We start from the raw sequence: 18,856 nt of genomic DNA, 5'->3' as shown, positions 1-18,856 counted from the left end.
CTGAACTCTTGCTGCGCACGCGACATCAAACGCTGCTGCATGCCGCCTTCAGATTCGTGCACCGCCGCCTGCCAGTCAATTCTGGTTTGCAGGCGCGGCGGCGGGAACTGGAAGGAAGCCTGCCCTTAGCCAGCCCAGGAGTCAGTGCCGGCTTCATGCTCCAGCCTTGAGCCGGAGCCTCTATCACATGTTGGACTTGGACAACAGGCACAGCGGCCACTGACGGCCCCCCCCTAATTACATTAAGGTCCATTAGGTTTCCAATCAATATGCTAAAGGAATTATTTGGAGCCTTTGACATATCTCAGCATGCCATTTTATCACCAACCCTGACAGAGGAAAATTCCACACGTGCTGGTCTAAGCATTTTTCCCCTCCCAACTTTTTTTTTTTTACTGTTTTTTACTGCCTTAATGGTATCCATCATTCTACAGTACTGATAATATCAGTAAAATGATGGATACCATTGAGGCAGAAAAAAATAAATAAAAGTTGGGAGGGAAAAGGACAAGCTTAGGGATCTTTCACACCTGCGTTCTTTTCTTCCGGCATAGAGTTCAGTCGTCGGAACGTTTTTTTGGCCGGAGAAAATACCACAGCATGCTGCGCTTTTTGCTCCTGCCAAAAATCCTGAAGACTTGCCGCAAGGCCGGATCCGGAATTAGTGCCCATTGAAAGGCATTGATCCGGATCTGGCCTTAAGCTAAACGTCGTTTCGGCGCATTGCTGGATCCGACGTTTAGCTTTTTCTCAATGGTTACCATGGCGCCCGGGACGCTAAAGTCCTGGCAGCCATGGTAAAGTGTAGTGGGGAGCAGCATACTTACCGTCCGTGCGGCTCCCGGGGCGCTCCAGAGTGACGTCAGGGCGCCCCAACGTCATTCTGGAGCACCCCGGGAGCCGCGCGGACTGTAAGTATACCGCTCCCACGCTCCCCACTACTACTATGGCAACCAGGACTTTAATAGCGTCCTGGCTGCCATAGTAACACTGAAAGCATTTTGAAGACGGATCCGTCTTCAAATGCTTTCAGTTCACTTGCGTTTTTCCGGGTCCGGCGTGCAATTCCGGCAAGTGGAGTACACGCCGGATCCGGACAACTCAAGTGTGAAAGAGGCCTTAAACAAGCACCAGTGAAATTTTCCGGGTTCTGTCAGGGTTAGTGAAGTGCAAGCACATAACCAAAAATGGATGAAGAGTAGTGCTTTCTAGTTTCTAGAAATAATATAAATTGACAGCCTTTCTGATATATTCCAGGAGTAAGGCAAATAGAAGAATGAGAAGACTTTGCCTTGTGCCCTAATACAGAACCATATTATGCTGTACTGTTTTTGTTGGTCCATAGTTGGTGCCATTCCTATCCTACTACAAATCACTAAAATAGGGTTTCTAGAGGGACATAATGAATATCACCAAGGGGTGGGAGATATACAGTGTCTGTACAGGGCGGACTGGCTGTGGGATTTGCGTGTGGACTACGGCCATATTGCAGACTGTAATTGTACATGGCGTCGTTTAAAGATACCCCATAACAGTGTGCGTCATCCACAGATCCCCCATAACCGTGTGCGTCATCCACAGATCCCCCATAACCGTGTGCGTCATCCACAGATCCCCCATAACAGCACCTGCACACTGAGGAAGAGAGAAAGGAGGGGAAAGAATCTGCAAAGGCAAGCAGAGGACGGCACAGCAGACAACATAATAGCTTCTTTTGTACAGTAAGTAAATTGCTTTATTATAAATGCAGTTTAATGTCTGTTTTTGTCTTTTATTATATTTTGGCTTTTCTTAAAAGGGACAGTAAAAAATGTTTGTTTTTTTAGTTATGTATGATGCTTTCTGATAATAAATGTAAATGTAGTGGTGCTATAATTTGGCATCCTTGCATACTCTCGTATTTTGTTATTTTATATATACCTATTGCGTTTTTTTCAGTAGTACGATTAAGTGGTGAAAATTATTAGTGCCCTCCCCATTTTTGACCGTGGTATCTTATGTGCCCCCCTATATATTGTTCCTAGAGTCAGTCACTGACTACTGACCTGACTGACTGACTGTACTCAGTGCAGTCAGTCGATCAGTCAAACTCACACACACTGATATCATACCTCTGGATCCGGAGGCAACTGCCACTTTAAAATAGCAGTGGCCACCAGGAGGTACATCTGCTGCGCTATGACGTCACTCGTCACCTTACTGAAATCACTGATTATTATTTTTTTTTACAACTACAAAGACAGTAAAAAGTGATAATGAAATTGGGGTTGGGTCCTTGAGGGTGGAGGGGGGCTGGGAGGCAGAGTCAGGATGGATTCTAAAGCGATTGAGTAGGATCGGGCCATGGAGGGGGGGGTGGGGGGGCCTTGAAATGTATAAGGGGCCCCAAAATTTCTGATGGCAGCCCTGCTATCGAGAGTCGGGCACATCATCACTAAGGCTTCGTTCACATCACCGTTCAGCCTTTCATTCTCTCTCAGTTTAGTAGAAGGCACATAACTGAGCCAATTGGAGCCTAAGGACCCAATAGACTAATGGTGTAAGTTATGTTTCTGCTCAGAAGAAGGACTTTTGTCTGCTTCAAAATCATCTTCTGAGCGGAAACATAACGAACCCCATTATAGGCTAACAAATAGCGCTAGTCTATTCCATAGGGCAAATAGCAGTCTCTAGGGTGGCACAGCTGATCGTTTAAAATAAAAAAATAGAATAAAAATATCACATGAAAATTAGAGGAATGATTTTATGATGGGAAATAAACGTTATGTTTTAGGATGACAAGTTAGTAACACATGTGGCTAAGAGACAATTAGTGGTCCTCCTTTTGTAAATAATTTAATTTGTAAATAATCACGGTTAAAGTGTCTCAACATTTGTTAATGGGTCCGTTTTGGCAATTTATTTAAAAAAATAAAATAAAAAATGGGCTCCGTTTGGCTCAGTTATGTGCCTTCTCCGTCCTTTCCGTTCTCCTGCTCCTAAACGGAGCAGGAGAATGGAAAGGCTGAATGGTGATGTGAACGAAGCCTAACAAGCATTCGTAGTAAGAAAGCCCATTAGCGATGATCTACCTGTGTAATAGTGCCGACAATTACCCAATGAACGAGCGATCACAATTTTTAAGCAGGTAAAAAAATTGTTTGCCGGTGGCAGATCGTGCCATCTAATCATGGTCTGTTGCCAGCAAATTATGTTTTTTTTTTTTATAAAGGCCAAGTGATGGCATTAGTGACCTCTTCTCCCCATACAGTGGAGGCGATCGCTGCAAATAATAGCAGCTGTCTCTTCCACTGACAAGCAGGCGTTTGCCTCACCTGCTGGTGTAGTTCTAGCCTAAGCCTTTAAATGGTCCCTTATTCTGATTCAGTAGGCTACACAATCATGGGGAAGACTGGTGTCTTGATAGTTGTCCAGAAGACAGTCATTGACATCCTCCACAGGGAGGGTAAGCCACAAAAGGTCATTGCTAAAGAAGCTGGCAGTTAAAGTGCAGTATCTAAGCATATTAATGGATAGTTGAGTGATAGTAAAAACTGTGGTAGAGAAAGCGGCACAAGCAACAGGGATAACCGCAGCCTTGAAAGGATGGTCAAGAAAAAGGCCCTTCAAGAATTTGGGGGAGATTCACAAGCAGGGGACTGTGGCTGGAGTCAGTGCTTCAAGAGCAGCCACACCCAGACATTTCCAGGACATGGGCTACAACTGTCACAATTGTGTCAAACCACTCATTACCCAGAGAAGTCACAAGCGTGTCACCTGGGCTAAGGTGAAAAAGGACTGAAATGTTGCTCTGTGGTCCTGTTTTTCAGATGAAAGTAAATTCTCCTTTCATTTGGAAATCAAGGTCCCAGAATCTGGAGGAAAAGTGGAGGGACACACAATCCAAATAGCTTGAGGTCCAATGGGAAGTTTCCACAGTCAGTGATTGTTTGGTGAGCTGTGTCTTCTGCTGGTGTTGGTCCACTGTGTTATATCAAGTTCAAAGTCAGCACAGCCATCTACCAGAAGATTTTGGACCACTTCATGTTTCCCTCTGCTGACAAACTTAATGGAGATGCTGATTTCACTTTCCAGCAGGACTTGGCACCTGCCCACACTGGCAAAAGTTCCAACACCTGTTTAAATAACCATGGTATCATTGTGCTTGATTGGCCAGAAAACTCGCCAGACCGAAACCCCACAAAGAATCTATGGGGTAATGTCAAGAGGAAGATGAGATATACTAGACCCAACAATGCAGACAAGCTGAAGGTCATTATTAAAGCAACCTGGGCTTCCATAACACCTCAGCAGTGCCACAGGCTGATCGCCTCCATGCCTCGCTGCATTGATGCAGTAATTCATGCAAAAGGAGCCCCGACCAAGTATTGCTGTGGTGCATATACTGGACATACTTTTCAGTAGGCCAACATTTCTGTATTATATATAAAAAAAAAAAAAAAAGGTATTGGTCTTATACAATATTCACATTTTTCTGAAATACTGACCTTTGGGTTTTCATTAGATGTAAGCCATAATCATCAACATTAGAAAAATAAACTCTTGAAATATATCACTCTGTGTGTAATGAATCTATGGATTATATGAGTTTCAGTTTTTAAACTGAATTACTGAAATAAATTAACTTTTCGATGATATTGTAATTTATCGAGATGCAACAACAACGTATTTGAGAATACCTATGAGTGCCAGATATGTAGTACTGCAGGGTGTTGTGAATGTTGAAGGACCCTGTAACAACAGAATTTGTCTATGACATTTTCTATGTAATAGCTCTTACCCAAAAAGTACCACAATCCAAAACAGGGGGAGGCCACCAGTTGGTCAATTAGAACCTTTCGCAAAACCATTTTGATAGCTCGGCCTGGAAAAGCCCTATCCAGCCATGAATACCAGAAATGCATCATAGGGCCCATTGAGCAACCTATAGCAAACATATGACCTGCAAAAAATAAATAAAATATATATCAAATTTGTGTTTGAATTAAATATGACAGTGACTTAGAGGACCTGTCATCACAATTTGCAGTGCAGTCTGCAAGCAGCATGTTATAGAGCAGGAGGAACTGAGAAGATGGGCATATAGTTTTGTGGTAAAAGATTCAGTAAAACTTATAATTTATTCATTTAAAACTCTGCTCTTTCTAGACATAAGACCAGTTCTGTGTATACATTCTTACATATAGAATAATACCAATCACTGATGACACCTCCCTGTGTACAACTATCAGTGACAGCTATCTCTGTATACACACTTACACAGAGAACGCTATCACTGTTAACACCTCCCTGTGTACAACTATCAATGACTGACAGCTATCTATGTATACACACTTACACAGAGAATATCAACCACTGATAAAACCTCCTCCATGTACAACTATCAGTGACTGACATATACTGTATGCTCATTCCGGGGTTGTCACTGCTTACGCCCTCACGATCAGCTTATTAGGGACCTGTGTGATAATGTGCGATATAGCATACAGTGGAAACCCCAGGGCTTTTCCCCACATTCTCTCAGTCTTCCATACTTTACAGTAGTATGTCAACCTTATACTGCTGGTAACCTACCTGAGAAGTCAGCACCTACATAGCGAATACAACAATGCAGGAGTTAAACACCTTACTATGTTCTTTAGGAAGAGTAAATGTATCCGATTTGTCTTCATTATTAAGACAGAAAATTTACCTGTCCGCATCCAGTCTCGCTGTTTCTCCGGCTTTCTTCTCAGCTCTCGAGTCTGCTGGATAGTATCACCAACGGCCAGCAATGCTCCACAGCTAACCGTGTTAGTGACTAACAGAAATCGTCCTCTAAAAAGAGGCTTCCAATAGCCTGAAACTCGAGCAAGCAGAATTCTACCCTGGGGAAGCATCCTGTCCTAATTTTACCCACTGCTGGACACAATCCCACATGGACCTAGGACAGTTTTGACTGAGGATCTCCTGTAAGGAACATAAAACCAATATTAATTAGTATCATCATTTATAATGACATTACCCTTAAGAATGACAGACAGTTACCTCCACAGCAGACACGCACCTTGTTCTGCTTAGGTTACAGTACAGTGTGTGTGACGAATACCACACCTCGTGCCCGCTTGACGTCACAGCTCACGCAATGCGGTATGTTCACGGGTTACCAAAGCGTGACGTTACGCCCTCCAGCGGAGCCGGTAAGGTCAGCTTGGTACAGTTTACACACACACCTCCTGTCCACGTGGGAGGTGGCAACAAGCTGAGAGAGCCTTTTCACTGCCGCAGCAAGAACAGCGCTGTCTCAGCCCGGGTATCTGCCACCAGCTTCTCGTTTGGTATAAGCCTGGTCTGCTAACAGGATTATATAGGGTGAGAAACCAACCCGCGGTAGCTTATAACTAGGCGAAAACACGGACGTGGGAATTCATGATCGAGATACAAGATTAAATTATATATTTAATCGCCGTACGAGCACACTAGATCTAACAATATACACAGAGAATATATACAGTGGTCTGAGGTTACAGATACAGGTTATATGGGTACAACTGGGTTAAGCAGAGTAAAAGTCAGTTACCGGGTAAGATGAAAGTTCCTTTGGGTTGCGAGGTGTTCTTTGCTGTAGTCACATGAAGGGCAGTGATCTCAGCTAGTCCTGGGTCCCCCTAAACACATTACACGATGTGACCCTTCTTCAGAGAAAGACACGCCCACTTGCTGGCATAAGCCTTTTAACCTGTAGCCGGCCCCTCCCCTCCCGGCCTTTGGGAGGGGTCCACTCCCCCCCTGCTGGACTGGCTGCAAATTACCCACAAAAAACACTTTAGGGTTCATAGCTCCAGACCAGAAGGTCACAGGGAGATGGTTCTGGGACCAACGGATCCGCCTGGGTTCCGGCTACAACTAGAGTCTAAACATGGTACCGTTAGTTGGTTTCTGTGGGTAGGTAAGTATTAATCCCTTCCCTGGCATCCCACTATCAAACCAAGAACATGGGCACGTTCCTCGTGGCCAACAGGACACAAATATGTATCCGGTTTATGCCTGTGATGGCCGGGCGATTCATAATTTCTTATGAAATGTAGGTGCCAACATGCCCGAGAGGTATCATTGATCATGGGCAAGAGCTGAGACTAGGGTTGGACGATATCAAAAAAATATTCAGACGATAACTATATTTAAAAAATGTATCGCGATAAATACACGTTTAAAGGAAGAAAAAAAAAAAACAACGAGACGTTATACTGTATGGGGGCAGCCAGCAGGAGACGTTATACTGTATATCGTGAACACCGGTATATCACCCAACCCTAGCTGAGACCCCCTGCTGGGGGGTTTCCTGCAGATTTAGTTGCCTCTAAACTGTCTGGTTAAGGTGTGACATTATCCACCTGGGGCCTCCTTGAAGCCTGGACCCCTGGAGCTTTCTCCCTTGCTAGCTGACAATCAGATGGCTGGGGGGGGTGGGAACATATTTTGCATGTACACTGACTGACTGTGTACAAGCCAAAAGGTGAATCAACTGACAATCAGGGCTGCCAGTAAATAATAATCCATATTCCTCACAGTGTGCATGTCCAGTATTATCATTTAAAGGACTTCTCAGAGACTGAGAACCAATGGTACCTGGGGCAAGCATTGTGGGAGTTAAAACAAAACTGATTAATTTGTTCAAAGTGCTCTGGGTCAAGTGTCAAGCTCCCATCTCTGCCGCTTCTGGCCAAATTGCCATTCCTAGACAGGTCAAGTTGAGATCACCGATTGGCCATATAGAGGGTATGTCATACTTCTGGTCCAGCAGAGACCAGAGCTCGGGGTTGAACCCGAAACCCTCTAAATAGGCGAGTCATGTTCTTTCTTTAAAGAGGGCCTTTCATCGGTCCAAACATTGTGAACTAAGTGTCATGATCTGTACAGTGGCACCCAGGGATCTCACTGCACTTACTATTATCCCAGGGTGCCGCTCCGTTCTCCTGCTATGCCCTCCGGTATGTTCGGTCACTTGGTTATAGTAGGAGGAGACTGCCCTTGTTCTCCTGGGCGTCTCCTTCTCCCAGGCTGTAGCGCTGGCCAATCGTAAGTGTCCGCCTACTATAACCAAGTGACCGAACATACCGGAGAGCATAGCAGGAGAACGGAGCGGTGCCCAGGGATAATAGTAAGTGCAGTGAGATCCCTTAGCGCCGCTGTACAGATCATGACACTTAGTTTACAATGTTTGGACCGATGAAAGGTCCTCTTTAATGTGTGGGGCATGTGATTCCGGTTATTTTTTTACAATATACTTTTATTTGTTGATTTAGTAAATTTTCATTACATAGTAAACCCTAAGGCAGTGAGGTCAGCAGCTGTGGGCAAGGAGCATCTTTACCGTTCAAAATTTACTGCGAAAAGACAACTTCAGAAGCAGTTTTATCATGAAACGCAAAATTGTGTATATTACAGAAATAATCAGAATCACTTGCCCTACACATTTAAGAAAAAGTAAATAAATGACAGTTACACATTAACTTTTAAACCATGTCCGGCTCCCTGACAACTGGTCCCCAGTTCCCTTTACTAGGAAGTAAAAGAAGGATGGCTGTGCGTCTTATAAAGCAAATACTAGTGAGCGCTTCCATTATGGAAGCGCTCACTAGTATGCATTAGGTGCCGGGAGCAGAGAAGAAGCGCTGCAAGTGCTTCCGGTACTCACACCCCATGGTCTTTTATGATGGGGCCAGCGCTGCACTGTCCTGACCCCGTACAGCGTCAGGACGTAGTGCGTGCACCATGACTTGATACTGCACGCTGTCAAGTCACAGTGCAGCGTGGGCTGGGAAGACAGGGGAGCGCGACTTCTGCTGGAGATGAAGAGGAGCCGCGGAGCAGGAGAGGTAAGAGGAGTTTATTTTATTCTGATGGGGGTTAAAAATAAAAGGGCTAATTTGAGGTCTGATGGGGGTCAGAAATAAAGGGCTGATCTGAGGTATGATTGGGGTCTGATACGATGTCCTGATATTTATGGGGGTCTGATGAAAAATATATTTTCAGATTTTCCTCCTCTAAAATCTGGGGTGCGTCTTATAAAGCAAAAAATACGAATATATATATATATATATATATATATATATATATATATATATATATATATATATATATATATATATATATACACACACACACACACATATATACATATATATATATATATATATATATATATACATACACACACACACATACATACACATATTAGTGCATCTCAATAAATTAGAATATCATGGAAAAGTTAATTTCAGTCATTCATTTCAAAAAGTGAAACTCATAACCTATTGATTCATTACACAGAGTGATCTATTTCAAGTGTTTATTTCTTGAAATTATTATGATGTATAGCTAATGAAAAGCAAAAAGTCAGAATCTCAGAAAATTTTAAAGTTCAATATTGTAGACTCATGGTGTCATACTCTAATCAGCTAATCAACATAAAACACCTACACAGGTTTCCTAAGACTTTAAAGGGTTTCTATCACTTCGTTGCACATATTTAGCTGTCAGACACTAGCGATCCGCTAGTGTCTGCTCTGCCCAACCATCCTAATATAATTGCTTTTGGGGCAGCCGTTTTGCTAAAAAAAAGAACTTTTATTAATATGCTAATGAGCCTCTAGGTGCTATGGGGGCGTCATTAGCACCTAGAGGCTCCGTCTACCTTCAGAAACTGCCGCCGCCCAGCGCGTCCCTCCAGCCCGCCCATCTCCTCCTGAATGCGATCCTCCTTGTGAGCGTATGTATTCTGCGCATGCGCAGTGAATGTCTGACCGCTTCCTTGCTCAGACATCTCCACTGCGCCTGCGCGATGACACCATAGTGCTCCGAGGAACAGGCGCAGTGGAGATGTCTGAGCAGGGAAGCTGTCAGACATTCACTGCGCATGCGCCGAATACAGGCGCTCACAAGGAGGATCGCATTCAGGAGGAGATGGGCGGGCTGGAGGGACGCGCTGGGCGGCGGCAGTTTCTGAAGGTAGACGGAGCCTCTAGGTGCTAATGACGCCCCCATAGCACCTAGAGGCTCATTAGCATATTAATAAAAGTTCTTTTTTTAGCAAAACGGCTGCCCCAAAAGCAATTATATTAGGATGGTTGGGCAGAGCAGACACTAGCGGATCGCTAGTGTCTGACAGCTAAATATGTGAAACCGAAGTGGTAGAAACCCTTTAAATGGTCCCTCCGCCTGGTTCAGTAGGCTGCACAAACATGGAGAAGACTGTCTTCTGGACAACTGTCAAGTTAGCAATCATAAGCCACAAAAGGTCATTGGAAGAAAAAAAAAAAAAAAAAAAAAAAAAAAGGTTGGGAGAGATTCACAAGGAGTGGACTATGGCTGGAGTCAGTGCTTCAACAGCCACCGCACACAGATATATCCAAGACATGGGCTTCAACTGTGGTGTTCCTTCTGTCAAGCCACTCATGATCCAGAATCAAGGTCACAAGTCCCTTAAACTAAGGGAAAAAAGGGCTGGACTGTTGCTCAGAGGTCCAAAGTCCTGTTTTCAGATGAAAATAAATATTGCATTTCATTTGGAAATAAAGGTCCCAGAGCAGGCATTCTAAAACTGCGGCCCTCCAGTTGTTGCAAAACTGCAACTCCCAGCATGCCCGAACAGCCTACAGATATCAGCTGTTGTGGGAGTTGTAGTTTTACAACAGCTGGAGGGCCGCAGTTTGAGAATGCCTGCTCTGGGACCTTGACTTCCAAATTAAATGCATTCTCAAACTGCGGCCCCTCGGCTGTTGTAAAACTACAACTCCCACAATGCCCTGCTGTAGCCAGATACCTGTAGGCTGTTCAGGCATGCTGGGAGTTGTAGTTTTGCAATAGCTGGAGGGACGCAGTTTGAGGATGCCTGTCCCAGAGTCTGGAGGGAGAGTGGAGAGACACACAATCCTTGAGTTTGCTTGAGTCCTACCGTGAAGTTTCCAGTTAGTGATGGTTTGGGGAGCCATGCCATCTGCTGGTGTTGGTCCACTGTTATATCAAGTCCAAAGTCAGTAGTTATCTACCAGAAGATTGGGACCACTTCATGCTTCCCTCTGCTGACAAACATTATAGAAATGCCAATTTCATTTTCCAGCAGGACTTGGTACCTTCTGACAGCGTGGGCAGGTGCCACTACCTGTTTAAATAACCACTGTGCTTGATTAGCCAGCAAACTCGCCAGACTGAAACACCACAAACCTCTGAATAGGTCATCAGTATCAGATCGACGGGGTCTGACACCCAGCACCTCCACCGATAAGCTGAATGAGTAGACAGTGCACACAGTGTGAATGCGCCATCTCCCATGTCTCTTACTGTTCTGCTGCTGCCATGTCTATGGCAGACAGGAGACGGCACGTGCACACTGCGCTGATCTCGGGGGTGTCAGACCCCTGCCAATCTGATATTGATGACCTATCCTAAGGATAGGTCATCAATATAGGAAAGCACGGAGAACCCCTTTAAAAGGAGGCAACCAGCTTTATGTCCTTTAGGTCCTTTCCAGGGTCTCTATGCTTTGTCCTCAATACCCGATTGCGGGGGCCTGACTCCCAACACCCCACTGATCAGCTGTTCAGAGGAGAGTTGTGTCCTCTTCATAATGTACCAGGCACAGCGCCTGACATTGCATAGTGGCTTTATTTGGTATTGCAGCCCAACTCTATTCACTGACAGCAAACAGACCTTGATAAAGACGACTCAGGCATCACACACACACAGCCATAATTTTTCTGCATTTTTGCGGATAGCAAGTCATTGCTATGGGGCCATGCACACGTGTAGATCCATGTGGCTGCAAATTACAGAACACGTCCTATTCTCATGTGTATTACACAAGGCGGTGAGCAGGAGGGCTGACAACACACTGTAAGGCCTGGTTCTCACCTGCACGTTTTTACAGGGCGTACGAACGCGCTGTAAAACGCCCTACGCCCAAAGAAGTATAGGAGCTTCTTCGGGGCGTATTGTCGCGAGTTCACGCCCATAGACTTCATTGGACGCCTCTGTGGTCAATCATAAGAACGCGCGTACAACAAAAACTCGCGTATCAAATACGCTCAAGTGTGAACCAGGCCTAAGGCGATAATCTATGTAATGTATGTCTATTGTGTCATATGATAGTGTGACTCCAATGTGACAGTCACCAAAAACAGACATTGATTTTTGTTTCACAAGCCACAAAGGACAGTCACTTCAATATACAGGTGAAACTGAATATCGTCAGCTGTATTTTAGTAAGAGCTTTTGACGTCACCACATCAGTCTCCTCGATTTGTTTTAAAATATACCAGTATTAGGCCTCTTTCACACGGACGTTGCGGGAACATGCGCAATTTTTCCACGCGAGTGCAAAACATTGTAATGCGTTTTGGACTCGCGTGAGAAAAATCGGCATGTTTGGTACCCAAACCCTAACTTCTTCACAGAAGTTCGGGCTTGGGATCGGTGTTCTGTAGATTGTATTATTTTCCCTTATAACATGGTTATAAAAAGGAAAATAGCAGCATTCTGAATACAGAATGCATAGGACAGTAGCGCTGGAGGGGTTAAAAAAAAATAATAATTTAAAGGGAACCTGTCACCAGGATTTTGTGTATAGAGCTGAGGACATGGGTTGCTAGATGGCCGCTAGCACATCCGCAATATCCAGTCCCCATAGCTCTGTGTGCTTTTATTGTGGGAAAAAAAACTATTTGATACATATGCAAATTAACCTGAGATGAGTCCTGTCCCTGACTAATCTCACGTACAGGACTCATCTCAGGTTAATTTGCATATGTATCAAATCGGTTTTTTAAAGCAATAGAAGCACACAGAGCTATGGGGACTGGGTATTGCGGATGTGCTAGCGGCCATCTAGCAACCTATGTCCTCAGCTCTATACACAAAATCCCGGTGACAGCTTCCCTTTAACTTGCCTTAATCCACTTGATTGCGCAGCCGGCATCTCTTCTGTCTTTGCTTTATGCAGGAACAGGACCTGTGGTGACGTCACTCCGGTCATTACATGAGCCATCACCATGGTGATGGATCATTTGATGAGCGTAGTGACGTCATCAAAGGTCCTATTGCTCACAGATAAAGACAGAAGAGATGCCGGCTGCGCGAACAAGTGGATAAGGCGAGTTAAATAATTTTTTTTTTTGTTTAACCCCTCCAGCGCTATTGTACTATGCATTCTGTATTCAGAATGCTATTATTTTCCCTTATAACCATGTTATAAGGGAAAATAATAATGATCGGGTCTCCATTCCGATCGTCTCCTAGCAACCCTGTGTGAAAATCGCACCGCATCCGCACTTGCTTGCGATTTTCATGCAACCCCATTCATTTCTATGGGGCCTGCGTTACGTGAAAAACGCACAAAAAAGAGCATGCTCCGATTTTCAGGCAACGCACAAGTGATGCGTGAAAAATCACCGCTCATGTGAACAGCCCCATAGAAATTAATGGGTCAGGATTCAGTGCGGGTGCAATGCGCTCAACTCACGCATCGCATCCGCGCGGAATACTCGCCCGTGTGAAAGGGGCCTTACTGCCATCTGTCGTGTCATTTTGGGAGAAAAAAAAGTTTTCTTAAAGGGACACTGACAGGCCCAAAAAGCATATTTAGGGGTATATATGACAGTATAGGTCTTATAAAGGGTATTAGAATCATCTAAGTATCCCCCCTGTCCGCCTCATAAATACAGTAAAAAGGAGTTTTATAACCTGCTTTCCTGGTGTTCAATCTGCCCAAGGGGCGGTGCTTCATACCAACTTGCGCCCAGCCAGCCTCGCCACAACTGGGCCGGGGACACTAGTACAGCGCTTCAGAGTAGCAGCCCAGCTCAGTGAATATTGATGAGCTGGGCGGTGCTTCAAACGGCAGTTGTGGCGAGGCTGGCTGGGCGCAAGTTGATATGAAGCACCGCCCCTTGGGCAGATTGAACACCAGGAAAGCAGGTTTTAAAACTTCAGATTACTGTATTTATGAGGCGGACAGGGGGGATACTTAGATGATTCTAATACCCTTTATAAGACCTATACTGTCATATATACCCCTAAATATGCTTTTTGGGCCTGTCAGTGTCCCTTTAATATGCTAATTATCCCAGTAATGTGTCCACGGGGCAGTCCCTCTGGCCGTTGGTGCCCAGCCGCGCCCATTCTCTAGGAGCCCAGCATCATCCCACTGCTGATTATTCACTCATCGCCGATGGTGCTAGCTGCAGCCTCAGCGAACGAAGCACACATGCCAGTGGATCTAGGGCGCATGCGTGAGATTACGGCGATTAGAGGAGTGAATAATTAGCAGTGGGGTGGTGCTGGGCTTCTAGAGAATGGGCACGGCTGGGCACCAACAGACAGAGGGACAGCCCCACGGGCACATTACTGAGGCAATTAGCATATTAATAAAAGCAATTTTTTAACAAAATGACAAGACAGATGGCAGTAATACTGGTATATTTTAAAACAAATCGAGGAGACTGATGTGGTGATGTCAAAAGCTCTGTTATTAAAATCCAGGTGACAGAATCCCTTTAACGCAAAACGCCATACATGTACGGCGGGGGATGCATTGCCAGAATGCATGGCGGGATGATCGGTGCAAGCCCGATCACTGCAGGGGTCCGGCAGTCCCTGGTAGCCAGGCCCCTGCTGTATTCGCCGGCATCGCTGTTTACAGCGATGGCGGATTAACCTCTTCTATGCCGCGGTCCGCGACATAGAAGTGGTTTGCGCCAGGTGAAGCAGCGCATCGAGTCCCCGCGCTGCTGTGGCGGGGACCCGATGCGTGACAAGGCAGCCAGATGCCATGCAGAGGCTGCCCAATGCCCTGCACGGCATCGGGACCTGCCTTCTACGGATGCCGAGGAGATCCAGCCTCAGGCTGTGTCAACCTTCTCTATAAAAATATCACATGATTTAAACCCTCAGGTGAACACTGTAAAAAAAAAATAAAAATAGTGTAAAAAAAGCCATTTTATCACCTTACATCACAAAAAGTATTAGCAAACGATCAAAAAGGCATATTCACCCCAGAATCGTACCAAATAGTCATCTCATCCTGCAAAAATTATACCCTAAGAGAATCGCCAAAAAATAGAAAAAAAATTGGATTTCAGAATATGAAGACACTAAAAAAATCATTTTTTTCAAAAATGCTTTATTATGTCAAACTAAAATTAGTCATATTTAGTATTGTCAATTCCGTAACAACCTGCTCTATAAAAATAGCTCATGCTCTAACCTGTCAGATGAACGTTGTAAATAACAAAAAATAAAAACTGTGGCAAAACAGCCATTTTTTTTTTACCTTGCCTCACAAAGTGTAATATAGAGCAACCAAAAATCATCTGTACCCTAAAATAGTACCAACAAAACTGCCACCTTATTCCGTAGTTTCCAAAATGGGGTCACTTCTTGGGGAGTTTCTGCTCTAGGGGTGCATCAGGGGGTCTTCAAATGTGACATGGCAAGTTGAAATCATAGTGAAATCTGCCCTCCAAAAACCGCATGGCGTTCCTTTCATTCTGCGCCCTGCCTTGTGGCCATACAGCAGTTTTTTACCATATATGGGGCGTTTTTGTAAACTATAGAATCAGGGCAATAAATATTGAGTTTAGTTTGGCTGTTAATCCTTTCTTTGTTAGTGGAAAAATTATTAAAATGTAAAATCTGCCCAGAAAAGTTAAATTCTGGAATTTCATCATTATTTTCAATTAATTCTTGTGGAACACAAAGGGTTAAGAAAGTTTGTAAAATCAGTTTTGAATACCTTGAGGGGTGTAGTTTCTAAAATAGGGTGCATCAGGTGTCAAAAAAACTGTCCATCAAAATCTGCCTTCTAAAAACCATATGGCGTTCCATTCCTTCTGCGCCCTGCCGTGTGCCCGTACAGCAGTTTTTGACCGCATATGGGGTGTTTCGGTAAACTACAGAATCAGTGCCATAAATATTCAGTTTTGTTTGGCTGTTAACCCTTGCTTTGTTTGTGGGGGAAAAAAAAAATTAAAATGGAAAATCTGCCAAAAAAGTGAAATTCTGAAATTTCATCTCCATTTCCCATAAATTCTTGTGGAACACCTAAAGGGTTAACAAAGTTTGTAAAATCGGTTTTGAATACTGTAAGGGGTGTAGTTTCTAAAATGGGGTCCTTTTTGGGTGGTTTCTATTATGCAAGCCTCACAAAGTGACTTCACACCTGAACTTGTCCTGAAAAAGTGCGTTTTAGAAATTTTCGGAAAATTTCAAGATTTCCTTCTAAATTTGTAAGCCTAACGTTCCCAAAAAATAAAATGCCATTTCCAAAATGATCCAAACATGAAGTAGACATGTGAGAGATTTAAAGTAATAATTTTAGGAGGTATCACTATCTGTTTTAAAAGCAAAGTAATAGAAATTTGTAAAGTTGTGAATTTTTCCAAATTTGGTATTTTTTTTATAAATAAAAATGAAATATTTTGACTCAAATTTACCAGTGTCATGAAGTACAATATGTGACGAGAAAACAGTCTCAGAAAGGCCTGCATAAGTCAAAGCGTTTTAAAGTTATCACCACATAAAGTGACACTGGTCAGATTTGCAAAAATCTGTCTGGTCCTTAAGGTGAAAAATGGTAAGGTCCTTAAAGGGTTAAAAAGGTGAAACTAACATATAAGATAGACTCGTTACATGAAAAGCGAGATATTTCAAGCCTTTATTTGTTATAATTTGGATGATTTTGGCTTATAGTTTATGAAACCCCAAAGTCTCGATCTCAGGTCCCCTTTGCTCAGGGGGTATGGAGTAATTAGCCGACTAGAGTGTGACACTTTGAGCCTAGACTATTTAACCTGTTCACAAAACTCCAATTTTAAGTTGCATTACTGAAATAAATTAACTTTTGCCCAATATTCTAATTGTGTAAGTTACCTGCGACTTGGTTATGTCTTCACAGCAGTAAGATAAAGGCCAGCCAACTGCAGACAAGTCACACATGGTTTGTGTCACCCAGCATGTGTAGCCCCAGCCTAACTGCTAGAAGGTCCCAGAGTTTCACTTATAGGGCGACTCAGCCTTATATAAAACCAGAACCTCCTGACACAAGCCCCGCGAATCAGTCAGGACCGGGAGAGATCAGCTCCGCACCTCAGCTTCCGGTACAGGGGCAGTAGAGATCGCACAGACAGCTTAGCTTACCTGCTGCGAGAAGGACGCGGCGAGACGTCGCTCTACACTGCAGCTCTATGTTCGTGCTAAACACGTGACCCCCGGCCAGTCAGCAGCCCGGAAGTGAACGTCAACGCACCGGAAGTCACTTGCTCCGACCATCTTTACTAAGGGTACGCGAGTGATAGGAGGAATTATTATTCTGAGTTTATTCCGTTTTTACGGTTTCTAATAATCGCTGTCTCCCCTCCTCGCGTGTGCGGTGCTGAAACCTCTGGGGGATGGTCTGTGTGCAGTCTTCCTGCAGTGCTGGGTGCCTTCGCCATTAGATGGCAGTGGGTACTTCTGCCTCTTACACAGTGCACTGTATTAGGCACAGAATTCATGTGGACTGCAGTGCTCTCCAGTAGGGATGAGCAAACTTGTGATTCATGTTCGGTGTACAAGGTTTGGGTTAGGGCTCATGCACACGACCGTTGTAGTTTTGCGGTCCGTTTTTAACGGATCCGTTCGGTATCTGAGGTTTTCCTGTTTTGTGGCCGCATATGTTCCGTTATGGCACAAAACATATCCGTATAGTTTCCGTATGCAATCCGTTTTTTTGTGGATCGCAAACGGAAACAGGTTATCATTACTGTAATGTTTGCAAACAGTAAACACATGGGCAAAGTGGGCATGGATCCGCAAAATACGGATGCGTTCCGTATGCATTCCATATTTTTTGCGGACCTATTGACTTCAATGGAGCCACGGACCGTGATTTGCAGACAATAATAGGAAATACCCTATTTTTTTGCAGAAACAGCCACGTGGACATACGGAAACGGAATGCAAACTTAGTCATTTCCGTTTTTGCGGAGCCATTGAAGTAAATGGTTCCGCATACGGTCCGCAAAACAAACAGAATGGACACAGAAAGAAAATACGTTCGTGTGCATGAGTCCTTATCTAAGAATTCTGTTATGGATTTCACTACCAAGGACCATAAGTTATGATGGCTCCATAACGGAACCCAAACCTTGTACACAGAACTTGAAAACATAAGTACGCTCTAACCCTACTTCTAAGGCCTCTTTCAGACAAACAATATTACGGATTGTGTCAGGATAAATTCAGTTAGGGGTGGGCGATATAGGCGATATGCAATATAAACTATATAAATTTGGCCAACTATAGATATTTAGTTTATATCGCGGTAGAACATGGCACGCACCATGTTCTACTGAGTCGGCACAGTGGAGAAGGAGGGAGTCCCTCCCCACTCTGTGCGGCTGCCGCTGATCACCAATGAGAACGGAGGAGGGGAGGGACAGTGGCCACTGCGCTAATGAATATAGTTACTATGCCTGAATACAAACGTAGCCTGCATGTGCCGGCCATATCCCATACCTTTACTGCGCGCCCTGATCCTTAGGGACCAGGTTCTGAGGGGTTAATTGCGGCGGATCGCGGCGCGCAGTAATAGAGGCCAGGCATATTAACTATATTCATTGGTGGCACAGTTGCCACAGCCCCACCCTTCTACTCCCCCTCTTATTTATATTAATTGCGGCCCCCCCCCCCTTCCTTCACACGATTAAATCATTGGTGGCAGTTGCCCCAGGATGGCAGCTTCTTATCCTAGCAATATGCCCCCATTGTATGTGATGGCAAAACTCATTTAAGGCTACTTTCACATTTGCGTTCAGAGCGGATCCGTCTGAGACGGATCTGC

General features: G+C 44.3%; 1 protein-coding gene across 3 annotated transcripts in view; it reads right to left on the bottom strand.

Moving 5' to 3' along the window:
• The window catches only part of MPV17L2 (MPV17 mitochondrial inner membrane protein like 2), a 45,219-nt gene extending 27,966 nt beyond the window's left edge, over nucleotides 1-17,253 (bottom strand). The window contains exons 1-3 of one of the 3 annotated variants that reach the window (XM_044305677.1): nucleotides 17,173-17,253; nucleotides 5,693-5,949; nucleotides 4,781-4,942 (exon numbers count right to left, since the gene is read on the bottom strand). In XM_044305677.1, coding sequence (XP_044161612.1) covers nucleotides 4,781-4,942; nucleotides 5,693-5,879 — 349 coding nt within the window. In that variant the 5' untranslated portion in view covers nucleotides 5,880-5,949; nucleotides 17,173-17,253. Of the gene's footprint in view, nucleotides 1-4,780; nucleotides 4,943-5,692; nucleotides 5,950-10,936; nucleotides 11,045-16,905; nucleotides 17,139-17,172 lie in introns of those variants that run through there. The other 2 variants (XM_044305686.1, XM_044305695.1) reach the window with 2 other exon arrangements.
• Between the last annotated feature and the right edge of the window lie 1,603 nt (nucleotides 17,254-18,856).

Source organism: Bufo gargarizans, chromosome 1, assembly GCF_014858855.1.
Source record: "Bufo gargarizans isolate SCDJY-AF-19 chromosome 1, ASM1485885v1, whole genome shotgun sequence".
NCBI lineage: Eukaryota > Metazoa > Chordata > Amphibia > Anura > Bufonidae > Bufo > Bufo gargarizans.
The sequence above is the reverse complement of the archived record's forward strand: the minus strand, read 5'-3'. Positions and strand labels throughout refer to the sequence as shown.